Source organism: Gymnodraco acuticeps, unplaced genomic scaffold (assembly GCF_902827175.1).
Source record: "Gymnodraco acuticeps unplaced genomic scaffold, fGymAcu1.1, whole genome shotgun sequence".
Lineage (NCBI taxonomy): Eukaryota > Metazoa > Chordata > Actinopteri > Perciformes > Bathydraconidae > Gymnodraco > Gymnodraco acuticeps.
The window spans coordinates 4,289,736-4,305,808 of record NW_022989755.1 but is presented as its reverse complement, the minus strand read 5'-3'; the positions used below and the strand labels follow the sequence as shown (position 1 = coordinate 4,305,808).

At 41.9% G+C, this 16,073-nt stretch overlaps 1 protein-coding gene across 1 annotated transcript in view; it reads right to left on the bottom strand.

Moving 5' to 3' along the window:
- Positions 1–16,073, bottom strand: part of LOC117544559 (glutamate receptor ionotropic, NMDA 2C-like) — a 70,261-nt gene that overhangs the window by 35,479 nt on the left and 18,709 nt on the right. Inside the window, 3 exon segments of the mRNA XM_034213718.1 lie at positions 486–826; positions 1,868–2,056; positions 2,722–2,787. Of these exon segments, the coding sequence (XP_034069609.1) occupies positions 486–826; positions 1,868–2,056; positions 2,722–2,787 (596 nt within the window).

Below are 16,073 nucleotides of genomic sequence, written 5' to 3'. Positions count from 1 at the left end.
AGTTCATGTTTTGTATGATGTCGAAAATGTCAGTAAAAACCCAAATTGGGAATTTGGAAGCTTTTACATGTCCTAGAAGTTGCGTTCGCTGACTACATGACACAACAGAGGTTTTGGGGGACACTGAACTTCATCATGTAGCACAGGGGGGGACTCATGTACTTCATGATGTCGACATCGAAGACATGCGACCGTGGTTAGTTAATAGCATTACATCAGCTTTGACATGTGGCAATCGTATTTGAACTTCAACAATTATAACAATTTTGGTAATTATCTTGTTGAGCAAAACATGTAAGTAACATAAACATTTGTTTGCTTCAAAGCTTTTCTCTCTGCACTAGGCCAAAATGCAATGAAAAAATCCTGTTGACTTTTTGTCGGCGAAACCATTGTGTTGCAAACTTCCATTTTGTCCTACAGAAATATCTCATCCCTGGCACAATTCATTCAAGTTGTGTTCACTGAAAGAAAGTGTCACTCACCTGAACAGAGTATTGTTGTCTGAGTGTTTAGCCAGTTTGGTGCAGTCACCTTGTCCCTCAGGAATAAACCCGTACAGCTTCTTGAAGCTCTCAGCCCCTTGAGCTACAATGGCGACACCCTCCCTCACCCTCTGCCGCAGGCTCTTCCTCCACTGGTCCGTAATCACACCGATAACACCAATAGGGAAGCTGGCAGGTGGAGGGCTATCAGGGTTGCCCACGGCCTGACTGGGGATGATCCAGATGTATCCTGGCCCCAGCAGACCCACCTCAGCAGCCTGTTGAAACAAGTACTGTGCCTCCTCATAGGAGCAATACGCCATCAGGACCTGAGAATCCACCTGCGGAGGGAGAGAACAAGGCTGTCAGAGAGAAAACAGCCTGAACATGCTGCAGGTCATCAAGAGCCTGCAGCACCAGCTGTTCCCCAAACTTCAGCCTGCTTCTAAACTTTTTGCTGTTTCAGATTTAAGTTTCACAAAACTAATGCCAACCAATTAAACAATAAATACAAAGATTGCCTCACACAGACTAGTTCTTTCATAGACAAATATTGTTACCCAATATTCACTCCCGTTAACTGCTAATAAAACGGTTGCAACGGAACCAACGGTAGCCTTAATGTTAGCTCTCTAACATATAACACATTAAGTCTGAATAGTAAAAAAGGCATGGATAATGGTCAACATGTCCGACCCAAGGGGCAGCCAATGAAGTGAACCCAATGTAGAAGTGCCCTAAACCTGCATTCTCTCTGATATCTAGCCGACTTTACTGACTGCAAAAATGAATCTGATGGTTAAGACATCTATGAGAAAATTACAGTACTATCCATTTGAATTATTGCCCCAGTAAACATGTTCCTAATAATAATAATAATGGTGATAATAATACATGTTATTTATATAGCGCTTTGCATGGTGCTCAAAATGAGTCAAAATATCATTTTTTTTAAAATGTGTTTTACTGTATAGTTTGTACATTGTTAACAATTGTTGTGTTATGGGAACTCATGCAACCAACCTGCGGCTCTGCTTCAACTGTGCAAGAGCCTGACGCATACAACATATAAAATGTCCACCTGTACAACCATTGTCAAGCTTTAGGGTGGAAAAAATTACATATTTATCATTTGAATTGGAAGATAGTCATTCGTAACGTAATACATTCCCATCAAAGCTCCAACCCACACCCAACCTGAGTAGAGGTCGAATCCACCAGAGTAACTGAAAACACCATGTAGGTGTTCAGAGACTAGTAATGATGATGCAGTAACCCCATTTAGTACAGCACTTATTTGTAAGAATTGAGCCCTTCACACAAACTAAGTGATAGATTAAAGCTAGTGCCACCCAATATGGGATTTCTATAGCTCATTGTACCTGCTGCAACATGCGCTTCGTCCTCGCATCATTTGACCCAACGGACATTTCCAGAGACAAAACATCCTGCAGGTTCCACAGGAAATAGGAGGTATCTGTGTAGGACTGAACTATATCCACAAAGGTGTCGTAGCCCGGCAGCAAACTGGTGATCACCGCAAACTCGCCCCAGTCATACTCCTCCATGAGCTGAAACAGGGACATATAGAAATAAAGTAGCAAAATGATAATATCCATGGTAATGAGGTTATCAGATGAAGGACTTAAGAATGATTGCAAGTGGAAAATTGTGATGGACTGATGATGAGAAAATCAGACCTCTTGCATAATGTGTATTTTGATACCTGTTTGTTTTGGTATTCAGTCTTTATGCTAAGCTAAGCTAAGCTAAATGGCTGTTTTCTCCGTTTGGCTCTCTTTTGATGGTACAGACACGATAGTGGGATCCATTTACTCTAAAAAAAATGTTTTGTCATAAATAACCCTGTCAATTGAGACTGCCACTAAATGATGAGCATGGACTCTACAGTTTGATGAGGATGTAATGTTTTGGTTTCACAGACTGAACTGAGATCATCCCTTTGATTGGCAAAACATCAGTGACATTAAGCCCTATGATCTCATGAGAATTGTTTGTACAATCATAAACACAGATTTGATCAATTTGTAGAAATTGGGGCCATGACTTCAGATCAGGGATTCCCTTGTTGCTGGTTGTTGTCCTTACATGGACTTTATCGGCCTGGGTCGTCCCAGTTGTCTGGATTGACCCAACAACCAGATTTTAATCCCAAAATTGGGTTCAAATGAGGTTGGATTGTCAGTTATTGTAACTCTGCAATGTTTTACTATACCTTGAACATGCAGACGATCTGCTGCTCAAGAGACGCTCCCATCTGCAGGAATGAGGATCCCTCCGCCTGTAAAGATTAAGAGTCATATTTAAGGATTCAGGTGGGGGAGGTTATTCTCCTGAGCTGGTCTTTAACACAGACATCAGCAGTTTGGGTTTTTACTTTCAGGTTGATGAGTTTTTTTTAGGCTAAAGTTCATTTTTTCCACTTCTGAAAATGCTTCATGAGTCGGAAATCAGTTTCAGGAACTTTAACAATCAAGAAACGAACATCTAGGTATAGTGCTGAACTTTCTGCCACAACAGAAGCAAACTGATGAAAGCTTTTTCAGATGAACTCGGCTGCTGCTGCTTATTTAAGCAGCACCTTTAACATTTTTACTGCTGCGGAACAATCACATTTGTATAAAACGTTTCCACTACTAGGACATAGCATTTTAATAAACTGTCAACTTGTTTAATAAGCATTAAAACATTACTTTAAAAGTCATGAGAAAGAGGAGCGGCACTAAATCCAATTAATTTAATGAAATTACAAATAAAGAAAAAAGAAAGGATTTTAGGTGAGGTGCTTGGACAATGGCACCTAACTTGGCTTTATAAAATGTACATTTTCATCCATATCCATGATTTACTCAAAAGTGTCTCTGAAAAGAGAATTTAAACAATAATTGATTGATAGAAACCACTGTCACCTCCACCCTAGAGTACTATGATGCCGATTCAGAGTGATGTGTCGTATAAAGAACAGTTATGAATATGTATACTACAGTTTCCACCTTTATTGAGCTTTGCTTGTCCATATTCTGCCTGGATCTGGTAAGAGTGTTTCCAATGTGCAGACATAAGTCCTGCTGCTCTCTTTCTGTCAAGAAGGGGTGGTCCACTCTTACATTTGTCTTTGCTTTTTAGCATACATTTGCATACCGACTCATTGTGCGACATAACGCTGAACCCATGTCCTTCAAATACCATTTAAATAAAGTAGGCCATCGCGGAGAGAGGAGAGGAGGATGTCTATTGAAAAGTGTAAAGTAGATCAAATATAGACACAAAGAGCAGAACTCATCAACCAATAAGGAAACAATATTCTTTGTATGTTAACCTTGAACCTTTAACCTTAACTGTGAATTCAGCTAGCATTTAATGTGTGATAAAACCTTTGTGTCAAGACTGACTGATACATTCTGAGCAATGATTTGGTGATTTGAAGGTCAAAATGTTTTAGCAGTCTTATTACTGAATTCAGTCATTAAAATAACTATTAGTCAGATTTATCTATCTGCAAAGACCCTGGCCCCTGCCTGCATTTTATCTTTTCTTTTAATTTAGAATTGTTTTTATCCATTCAAGCCACTGTTACAGTTTGTACGCACTGTTCCTGGCCTTTTTTTTTTTTAGATGTAACTGCGCAACAGAGCTTGGAATAAAGATCTGAGGGTCCGTAAAGTGCTGCAGGGCACAAGTGGACCTGTGATGTAAGCAGGTGCAAGACTCTGCAGGGCTTTAATATGAAGGAGTAATATTCTGAATTTAACTGGGGAGCAAAAAGGTGAAGATCAGGGTAATATTGAGGTTTTTTAACATGGGAATACAATGCAGCAGCATCCAACACAAGTGGAGACAGCTAATCTAAAATACATTGACATACATGCGTGAACAGAGTGAAGCAGGAGTATAGTGAGAGAGAGAGTAGATGGTGTTAAACTGTCAAAAGCCATTTGGGAGCAGGTCCTCAGTCTGTTCTCGTCTCTGAGGTGACTAACTGTCATATCTCCTTCCTGTTGCTCTTCCCTCTCCCACAGCTCAGACGCTGCGAAAAGCCCCAGAGAGCTGTGCAGCCTGAGGAATACCACAGGAATATCACAACTAGACTCTCCCTCACTCAATTGTACCAGTCTGAGCTTGTTTGAAGCTCACCTCTCAAACTCCAACAGACCACTGACTGGGCTGACTACCAGAATAACATTTTAAAATAGTCGTACACAACCATGTCAAGCTGTCACTAAATTAAAAAAAGAAATACCCTGAAATGGCAGCCCCGGTCAGCTATAGTGTCCCACTTCGTCTTATGTAGAAGTGATGAGGTGCATTATTTGAAGAAGTATAATTCAAATCCAATTAATTTTGTCTGAGCTATTAAACCAGCAAATAATGTAGTGACCTCCCTCGAGCCAATAAGTGTTTCATCATCCAACTAGCAGCATCTTATATCGTGAAATATTTTACAAACTCGGAAGCAAATGTGATGAAAGACGTCAACCTTTCACATCACAGTGAAATCAAGCAAGAATTACAACAAAATCACGTTATTTTCCCATGTCTAACACCCGCGCTCATGAGAAGAGAGTCCCCCTCCCCCCTGCGTCCGCCGCTTTCAAGCCATCTTGTTCTCACCACCTTGGCGGTGTGGCTGTCACACACAGACGTAATTAGCAGTCCTACTGCAGGAGCGTATGGTAATGTGACAGGAAGACAGTTGACATGGTGGTTGCTCACACACTCCTCCTCTCCCACAGAGAGAACTCTGCGCCGAGCTCCCTGTCTGTGGAGAGGCTGGTGGGTCAAAAACAAAGCAGGTCGAACACACAGTAGCTCACTCACATCATATGGACTCAGATACGTTCACACATGTACAGTAAAATGCATTCTTCCAACGTAAAGGTTGTACATTTGCAAGCTTCCATCTGCAGAGGTGGAAAGTATAATTACTCAAGCTTATGTTGTTGTTAGTTTTATACAATTGTCTGCCAATCATTTCTTATACTGTACCTCATATCAGTTGTAATTAGTGTACTCCACTGCATTTATATACTGGCCACAATTACTTTGCAACTGGAGGTGATGCTGATGATTAGCAGGTATAAGCAGTGAACACCAGAATTAAAGCTGATGGTTGATGGGAATTTATTGTAATATTGGATCTGTAATGGATGCATAGTAGAGAATAACGAGTAATGAATATACTTTATTACTCGTTTCCATTCATGTCAATTGCAGATCAATGTTTCGTCTTCTCAAGCACCAACTATCAAATATCTCTCCTGATTGTTGGCACTTGACAATCACCTTCCCTGAATTTGACTCAGGTTTAACTAAAGTCTGATTTAAGGGTTGTTTATATTTCACATAATTAATCAGAATCTGCAAAGTAACTCAAATAAGTGTAGTGGAGTAAAAATACCAGGTTAACCTCTGAATTGTAGTGGAGTAGAATTACAAAGTAACAATGAGCTGTCATGTGGGTATTAATCCTGCGCATTATGGACACAAGCGATTTTCACCCATTTATTAATTATATGTTTTACATTTGATAACACCAATGTGTTTAATACTGGCAACTTCTAATTGTGGGAAAAACGAAAACGTTCAGTAGAGACGTCCCATAGAACATTTTGCGAAACACAATAGCCAGCATGTGTAGTTCTGGGGGGGCGTTCGATTCCAGTTTTGGATAGTCTGTGGTTTCGTTCCATTTCAAACAGCTGTTTGACGCTCGGCGTAACCTTGGCGCACTGCCACTCCAACATCCAATCCCAGAGCTTGAAGATTAATCACGGGGACTGTAGTCCTAAACGATAGCTGGGGATTATGGGTAGTGTAGTGTCTTCGGCCATCCTAAACTCCTAGAGGCCTACGTCTGTTTCCGGTTATTTTTATTTTGAAATTCAGTTCCTGACGGACGCCAAAAAAGCCCGAGATTATGGAATTAAACCAATAAATAAAAGCAAGGATAATTGTGTGTTATTGGTGAGTAAATAACAGTGTGTTATTTTGAAAAGAATAACAAATTAGAAGGAAAAAAAGATTTAAAAATACAGATTTCAGTATTCTGAGGCTCTGAGCCCCATTTATTTTCCTCACAGACGGCAACAAAAGTCCGAAATTATACGATTGAAAATAAAAGCAATAATTATGGCTTGATATTGAGTAAGAACATGTTTTTATGAACCACACAGCTTCCGGTCTTCCACGACCCGACCGGAGAAAAAGACGTGCTGCAGGCACGAAACACATTACCAGTAGAAATACATTGCTTTTAAAATCGTGCTGTGCAACATGAAAAACAGGGGAAAATCGTGTTGGTGAACACGAATCAATAGATTAAAAATCGTGTTGGTGAACACGAAATGCCATGAGACTGGGTTGCTCACAAACAATGTACTTCTGTTTGGCCATGTTGGGAAGCTTTGAGGGATCCAGGCTATTAACGTTTCATCATTCCCGGCGATAAAAAAGAGTTTCCAGTGGGAATACTGGGCAGCAAATCTGGGCTTCTAATGACCTGTTTATGGAGAGTCTGGTTTCTGGACCATGAGGCCAAGAGAGACAGAAGTGAGGAGGCGAAGAGAAGAGACAGAAGCACAAATAGAGAAAACGGGTCAGTCTGGCCATAGAAACAAATCCCCAAAAAAGAAACCGTGATCCAATGAGACACGTCTGGCTCATTGCATCACTTTGGTCGGACATCACAAACACAGTGTGACCTTAGAGTGCAGCCAGGACTGAGACTGTAACTCCAGAAATATAATCTTCCACTGACAGCTTCAAATTGTAATAAATGATGTTATACGCTCGAATACTCAACGTCAACAGTTTCTTTGCTTCTATAATCCATCATGTGCATATAATACTTAAAAGGGTATTTTGTTCCTGTTTACTAAAAGCACATAAAGCTGTCAGCTTTGTTTATTCTGGGCTTTATCAGCATCTAAAACCATGATCACTAATTTCTTTATGTTTGTAACTGTGATGAACAAAAGACTGGTTTGTGAATGATCAAACATGCAGTATGTATTTCCTCAGAAACAGAGATTTACTGTAAGAGTGCCTTGTCATAATGATGCTCTCTCCAAAACTGATTTAGAGCAGCCAGAGGAAAATGTTTTACATCGCTCTCATCATTTAACAAGTACAAAAGAATACATTCTACTGATTTTACAAAAGTAATTATTTTAATTATTTTATATGTGCTCCGAAAAGAAATGATCTACAAAATGTCACCTCAACTGTATTTAAAGCGTGGTTATAATGCTTATTTTTGATAGTCCACAATTTTTAGGGTTTTATAGTGCGTCTGAATCATGTTCGCCACCCCTATCAAGTTAGAGGTACACAGAACATTTATTAACAGACTCTTAGCAGCATTTACTCAGTGAGTTGAGTGCAGGTTTTACCTCCTTACTTGGGCACTAACAGGTGTGAGAGGTCTTTTATTCAGGCACAATTTTGGAGCTATGGTTAGGCTCCCTTTTATCATTTTGATACCAACCTTTGATTTACTCTATGTGTATATCATTTGTATTTCTTTCTTGGTTTTCTATAGATATCAGTGGCGGCTGGTGCATCACTTATGGGTAGAGTAGACCCTCACACACATATATAACAACAAAGACTAAAAAACTCCTGTTTTGCAACGCTACTTATGTGCAATATACTGCACTGTATATATATACAGTAAATGGCTGTGCAATTTATTCTACCACTTCTTGTACTTTCACCAGGCTGCTATATCGCTAAATTGGTATTGGTTGTGCGTTTTGTATAGTGTGTAATTTCTAGTTTTTTATCTTTAATATTAATATTTGCCCCTGCATTCAAACGCGCTGACATTTTCAAATTGGGTCACAGAGGTTTACTTTAGTTTTTTCTCCTTTATGTAATACTATTTTCTAAAACAGCTGGGTTCTGTTGTTTTTAGAAATTGTTAGCCAAACTGCACTAAGTAGTGGATTTGTTGGTGACTATTTTTGGCGAGGATTAGGTGAGTATTTACGGCATTAGGTCGGTTTGTACTCGAAAAAAATCCACGCTGCTGAGGTTGCATTGTAATGACGAAACATGTCATCCTGCAACAGTGTGGCTCATTATTGTATTATACATGTTTATGTATAAAAGACTTTTCCCCTCTCTCTCCAAGTGAGGTTCTTACCCTCATTACCTCTGCCCGCCCTACCACCTGTCCTCTGGACCCTATCCCTTCAAACCTCCTTCAGACTATCGCTCCTGATATTCTACCGTTTCTCACCCATTTCATCAACACTTCTCTAACTTCTGGTCACTTTCCAAACAGTCTCAAGGAGGCAAGAGTAAACCCTCTCCTAAAGAAACCCACTCTCAACCCGTCTGATGTTATAAACTACAGGCCTGTCTCTCTCCTCCCGTTCCTGTCTAAATCACTTGAACGCGCTGTCTTTAAACAACTCTCCTGTTATCTCAATCAGAACAACCTTCTGGATCCGCACCAGTCTGGTTTCAAGGCAGGTCACTCCACAGAAACTGCTCTCATTGCTGTCACGGAGGAACTGCACACTGCCAAAACTGCATCCCTCTCCTCTGTCATCATCCTGTTGGACCTGTCTGCTGCATTCGACACGGTGAATCATCAGATCCTCCTTCGCACTCTCCAAAAACTTGGAGTTTCAGGCTCTGCACTTTCCCTCCTCACCTCATACCTGAAAGACCGTACCTACAGGGTGACTTGGAGAGGGTCTGAGTCCGACCCTTGTCAATTAACTACGGGGGTCCCTCAGGGCTCTGTTCTTGGTCCCCTCCTCTTCTCCTTGTACACAAACTCGCTCGGATCAGTCATTAGCCCGCATGGTTTTTCTTACCACTGCTACGCTGACGACACCCAATTAATTCTGTCCTTTCCCCGCTCAGAGACCCAGGTCGTCGCACGCATCTCTGCTTGTCTAGCTGACATCTCTCAGTGGATGTCTGCTCACCACCTCAAGCTCAACCTTGACAAGACTGAGCTGCTCTTCCTCCCGGGAAAAGATTGTCCAACTCTTGACCTGACAATCAACATCGGCACCTCAGTTGTTTCCCCGACTCAGACTGCAAGGAATCTGGGTGTGACCCTAGATAACAACCTGTCCTTCACTGCAAACATCGCTGCTACAACCCGCTGCTGCAGATACACGCTTTACAACATCAGGAAGATACGTCCCCAGCTGACTCAGAAAGCGACTCAGGTTCTGGTCCAGGCTCTCGTCATCTCACGCCTAGACTACTGCAACTCCCTCCTGGCTGGTCTACCTGCATGTGCCATCCGACCTCTGCAGCTCATCCAGAATGCAGCGGCTCGTCTGGTTTTCAACCTTCCTAAATTCTCCCACACCACTCCGCTCCTCCGCTCCCTTCACTGGCTTCCGGTAACTGCTAGAATCCACTTCAAGACACTGGTACTTGCTTACCGTGCTGCGAATGGATCTGGCCCTTCCTACATCCAGGACATGGTTAAACCGTACACCCCAGCGCGTGCACTACGCTCTGCATCAGCCAAACGACTCGTTGCGCCCTCGCTGCGAGGGGGACCCAAGTTCCCATCGGCGAAAACACGTGGGTTTGCTATCCTGGCTCCAAGATGGTGGAATGAGCTCCCCATTGACATCAGGACGGCAGATAGCTTGCACATCTTCCGGCGCAAACTGAAAACTCATCTCTTTCGACTCCACTTCGAGCGTTAGAACGATTAACGAAGCACTTTTATACTAATAAAGGACTGGATTACCTAAAGCCAGTTGAGTAGCACTTGAAATGTTTAGCTCTATGAAACCTGATGTACTTATATGATTCTGTTTTCTTCAAGGTTGTGTCTTCCTGGTCGAATGTACTTATTGTAAGTCGCTTTGGACAAAAGCGTCAGCTAAATGCAATGTAATGTAATGTAACAGGGAAAAGTGGATTTTGCAAATAGGTCACCTTTAAGTAAAATATGTACATACTGTATAGCCTGTAGCATGAAAAGACCTCCATCCACATACTTTAAAAAACCTTTACAATGGCGCCTTAGTCTTAATGATGAACACAGTATTTCAGCGTGCCACCAACTTTGTAGTAAAAGTTTGGGTAATGGGTGTAATGTTTGGGCGTCCACATTCATTTTACCAGCCAGTCAACCAAAAACACTTACACGCACACACACAGATGCACACACAAAAACAAAACGCTCTCAACATCTGATTTCCAGCTCCTCAGAGACACGTCGCAGTATTTTTTCTCTTTACCTCGCAGGTCCGATTGAGCAGTCTTTATGCTTTTTCTCAGCCGCTGCTCGCACTTTCTCATTTCCGCCTCTTTGCCTTCGCTTGATGTGTGTGTGCCATCCGACAAAAGACACACTTCCTCTCCTCCCTTCAATCTTTTCATCTTTGTCTCCTTCCCCCTCTTCCTTGTTGTTTGCCATAGAGAGATCACTGAGACAGGAACCATAAATAGGCGGCTCGGGCGGGTGCTGCTTCTTTTAAACCCGCCATCAAAGATATTCATCGTCATCAGGCTATTGATAATCAAGCACTATTGAGCTCTTTTATCCCTTAAGAGAATCATGCACTCGCGCATATGTCTTTCTCTGTCCAATCCACCTGTCCCATTGTGCCAGACGTCTCTGACAAGCTTTTTTCCTCCTTGCTGACAACAAAGGAGTGTACAAGAGAGAGAAAGAGACTGAGGGGGAGCGTGAGGAGGGCTGAGAGAGGCCTCGACAGGCAGGCCTCAGAGGAGAGTGCTTTACTCTATGTGCTATATAGAGAACTGTCACTCACCACTTTGGGCTCGTCAGAAAAACGGTCGCTCAGTATGAGAGATAACGTCCCATCTGTGCGTTTGTCTTTTGCTGCTGTCAAGCAAAGAGGTTAAGTAACCCAGACAAAACCAGCCGCGATCAACAGTGAGAATCCCAAAGCAGGGATAGTTGATAACTGACAATCTTTGCCCCAAATATTTTCGAGGCCCAGATACTTTACAAAGTTAAAGAACTGCCTATCAAAAGCACATCCGGGGTAAATGCGAACACCTTCACGCCAATTTAAGGTGAACAAGCAACGAATAGTGCGAGAGGGAAGTTATGAAGGCAGCAAAACAGAAAAAATAGAAGGAAAAGAAGAGTGAAAGGTTTTGTATTTGTGGGTGAATGATGAGAGCTGTGGGTGGCTTCTACCTCCTGAAGGGTCTAATTAACAGTTTAATGGGGTCCTGGAGCTCAGAGAAAGCAGAAAGGAGAACAGGCCACTCGCTTCAAGCCACAGCCTTAATGGATTCAGCCAGCGCACAACAGAGCCTGGAAGGAAATGCTTTACTAAAGGTGATGGAGGGAACCAAACCAGAAATATGGAAAGGAGGGTGAACAAATACATGGTGAGAAGTGGACAGAGAGAAGGAATTGAAAAAAATGTGGAAACAAGAATGAGTATTTAACTATTGAAAGACTGTGAAACAGAGCCTCCTGGCGTTTGTCAGCCGTGCTTCATCGAAACATTTTTCACCCGCTCTGTCTCTTGCTAACTCACTCAAATCAATCACACTCCTGCAGCTGCCCCTCCTCCTGTTTAATACCCATCTATCACGTGACGTTTGCAAATACCATTTGATTAACAGGAAGATGATAACATTGCTATATGGTTTACAAAATGTGGCCCGGGGGTGAAATCCAACACTTGCAGCCCCACAGCTACAATCTTGCATTCATTTTGGATGCTTCCTGTGGTGGATAGGTGTAGGAATGCATCCATTTGGCTCTGTGCGTGCTCTAATATGTGAGGGTTTTCATTTGCATGTGTGTTTCTACGTGTGAGAGTTGGCTCTATAAATACAATGTGTTGATGATGGCAGTTAAGCAAGTAAATGAAGGAAGGAAGGGAAGACAGGCGGAAGGCGTGGAGCGTGAGCGGAAGGAGGGATGAAGCCATTTTTGAAACTCAAAAGAAGAGAGAAAGTAAAGATTAAGAATCCGGCTGGTTTCATCAATCTCCTCTTTACGATCTTTCCACACAGCTCACTGCTCTCCATCTCTATTCATCAATGAGATACATGTTAAACTATAGTGCGAAAAACCTGCCGCTCTTCAAGTGTGCGGGGATGATTGATCGAGGCATAGATAGCCCGTAGCACTCATCTCCCATCGCAAAGTTTCCCTTCCCACAACTCAGACTTTTCCCACCCAGGGATTAGAGGAGCTGACGAGGGTCGATGCCACATTCATCGCTGTCAGGGAATAATGCTGTATACATGTTTACCTTTTGCCCTCTGATGCAGATGCTCCAACCTTGAGCAGCCGCTATCTCCCTTAAGAAGGGGCTGCCGTAGCGTTTTGTTGTTGTTACCAGTTTAAGACCGGGCAACTTTCGGTCAGAGATAGTTATTGTTGTGGGACACCTGGAACCAGACCCGGCGGCAGACATACATCTGTGGGCGGGCATTTGATTTACCAGGGCGGACCCACCCCCCGACCCCCAGGCCCCACCCCATCTTAACGTAACATATATGTGCATATAAAGTTGCAGAGGTGGGACCAAGTCATTGTTTTGCAAGTCCGAGTCAAGTCTCAAGTCTTTGCGCTCAAGTCCGAGTCAAGTCTCAAGTCATTGTTTTGCAAGTCCAAGTCAAGTCTCAAGTCAAGATGGGCAAGTTCAAGTCAAGTCAAGTCCTAAACTTTGACAAAACGAGTCATAAACAAGTCATTATGTGTTTTTCACCAAATGTAATGACATCGATCAACAGAATAATACTTAATAATCAAATTGCTCTTTATTAGTCACATTAATAATTTAATAATCCATTTTCTCTCTGCTGGTAAAGTAACGTGTGTTTTTCTAATTTAAGAGGGATCAGTAAGGTAAGGCTACCGTGACGGTTTGATTCAGAAGGAGTTTAATGTATAAGATCCCTGATGTTGAGGTAACCAGAATGTTTATTTCCACTGTGCACAACATGTTGTAAGGGACCCACAATCTATCTTTATGCAAGGGATAATGTGCAGCGAGGCGGTCTCTATGGGGAAGAGAACACCTGCATCTAGATCCCTCTGCAGGTGGTACCTTAACTATATTTTGATGATAATACTTTTGTACTTTTACTTTTTGAATGCAGGACTTTTTATTGTACAGGGTTCCTGCAGGTTTCACCAACTCAAATGTAAGACTTTTTAACACCTTTTTAAGACCACTTTGAATAGAATTTAAGACCTATTTCACGGCAATAAAGTATGAATGAAAATGTATATAAAGAAGAAATACGTCCCATAATCACTTACAAAGTAAATGTATTCATGTTCAACATAAGAACAATGACTGAACACAACAGCATAACAGTACAGAACTGTGTTAGCGTGTTAGACAAAAAGTGTGTCTGTGTGTGCTTGAGTGTGTGTGTGTTAGGGCTGTGCAATTAATCATATTTTAATCGCAATTACGATTTTGGCCTGCCACAATTACGAAAACAACATAATCGGAAAAAACGATTATTTTGCTTTGCTAGGTTGTGACAGTGCACTACAACATATTTGATCTAATTATTTTTTTAGTAATGTATAATTTATTTAATTAATTTTTGTATTGGTTTTTCAGTTGAATTATATGTTCAGGGTAATCAACAGTTAAAAAGATACTGTTCAAATTATTATTTATTTTAAAGTTCAATAAATGGATGTTTTCAAAGTCAATGAATAATCATATTTAATAATCGTGATATTAATTATTGACCAACATAATCTTGATTATTGCCATAATCGAGCAGCCCTAGTGTGTGTGTGTGTGTGTGTGTGTGTGTGTGTGTGTGTGTGTGTGTGTGTGTGTGTGTGTGTGTGTGTGTGTGTGTGTGTGTGTGTGTGTGTGTGTGTGTGTGTGTGTGTGTGTGTGTGTGTGTGTGTGTGTGTGTGTGTGTGGTGTGTGTCTGAGAGAGAGTGACAAGAGCTATATTCAGAGCTCTGCTGCCTTGGCTACACTAGTTCATCGTTGCTGTTGTATGATTGGTGTTTAGCTACGGTATTTAGCGTCTACAGCACCTCCGCTTTTAGGGTTGACGTAGACCCAAACTTCGCCCGGAGGTCCCCCGGTGTTGTTGCGGGAGCTGCTGCATTAGCTAACGTTGCATTAGCTGCTGCTGCACTAGCTAACGAAACATTAGCAAAACAAACACTAATTTATTTTGCAAAAGGTGCAGCGGGATTCAAACACGTTCCCTCCACTGGTTTCAACCAAGCACTAAATTAGACGTTTTCCAACCAAATACGGTGGAACTTACACTTCCCCATATTTATTTGTAAGTAGATTCGAAGATAGGCTACATGAGCTGAAGTTTGGTTGCTAGGTTACTAGCTGGGTGTTCTCCAATAAGGGGCCGGGGGGAACAAAGTTAGTGATTACTGGAGTGGTTCCATGTTGATTTAATTCAATACAAATTGTTGGGGGGAACTGAAAGGCTATTACCGTACTGGTTACTTTGCAGCCCGGACATTTCCCCCAAAACACATTTAGATGCTATCGCAACATAGAAGTAGCCTACCTTTAAAATCCGATAATTTTTAAGACCTTCTGAATCATATTTAATACCTTTTTAAGGCCTTAAATTCTGATTATCAAATGTAAGACTTTTTAAGACTTGTTAAGACCCCGCGGGAACTCTGATTGTAACTTTTTTAATTCTTTGAACTTCTCCCACCACTGACAATAAATCCTGAGTGGTTACCAAAAAAAAACCCTGCTCTGAAGGTTATTTTCATTTTACAAATCCTGCACTCAGCTTTGCTTTCTCCAATATCATTGAAAAGCAGCCAGATGCTGCTTCTTTTTTCGGTTTTCGCTCATTTCTTGACTTTTTCCGACGCATATGCATTTAAATCCGGCTCCCCGTCTCCCCGTCACTCTGTGCAGCTGGCCTGTACCACTACACATGCTGTGCCCCCCACCCTTCTTTCACATAATGGTATGATCCTAGTGTGTCCTCGCATATGATTGGCCGCATGGTGGTCCAGCTAAATAAAGACCCGCCCCTGCCTGCAAGGATTCTCAGCAAGAGTAGGAGCGGCTGAAGATTCTGCTTTCCCCGACGGGAGTCTGCTCTTCTAACGGCAGCTCGCGATCGGCGTGTTGGAGACCTCTGAATTAAAGTATCAAGTCACCTCAAGTCAGAAGGCTCAAGTCCAGGTCAAGTCCCGAGTCATTGGTGTTCAAGTCCAAGTCGAGTCGCAAGTCTTTTGTGATGTTGTCAAGTCGAGTCTCAAGTCATAAAATGTGTGACGCGAGTCTGACTCGAGTCCAAGTCATGTGACTCGAGTCCACACCTCTGTAAAGTTGCAGACAGATTTAGGCGTTCAAAAATAACGCCACTTCAGCACCATGGAATGAACAGCAGCGCTAAACATCAGACAAGCAGAACCAGCATGCAGCTGACTCATATTCATGTATACACCTGAGTAATTTAAAACCTTTAATTACATTACAGAAAAAAGCTGTGAGAATGTTGCATAATGTACTACCTAGAGAACAAACAAACAATGCATTGAGTCAAGGCTGTTAACATTTAAATATGTAATAGAATATCAAACGGCTTTAGTTATGCAGCAAAAAACAG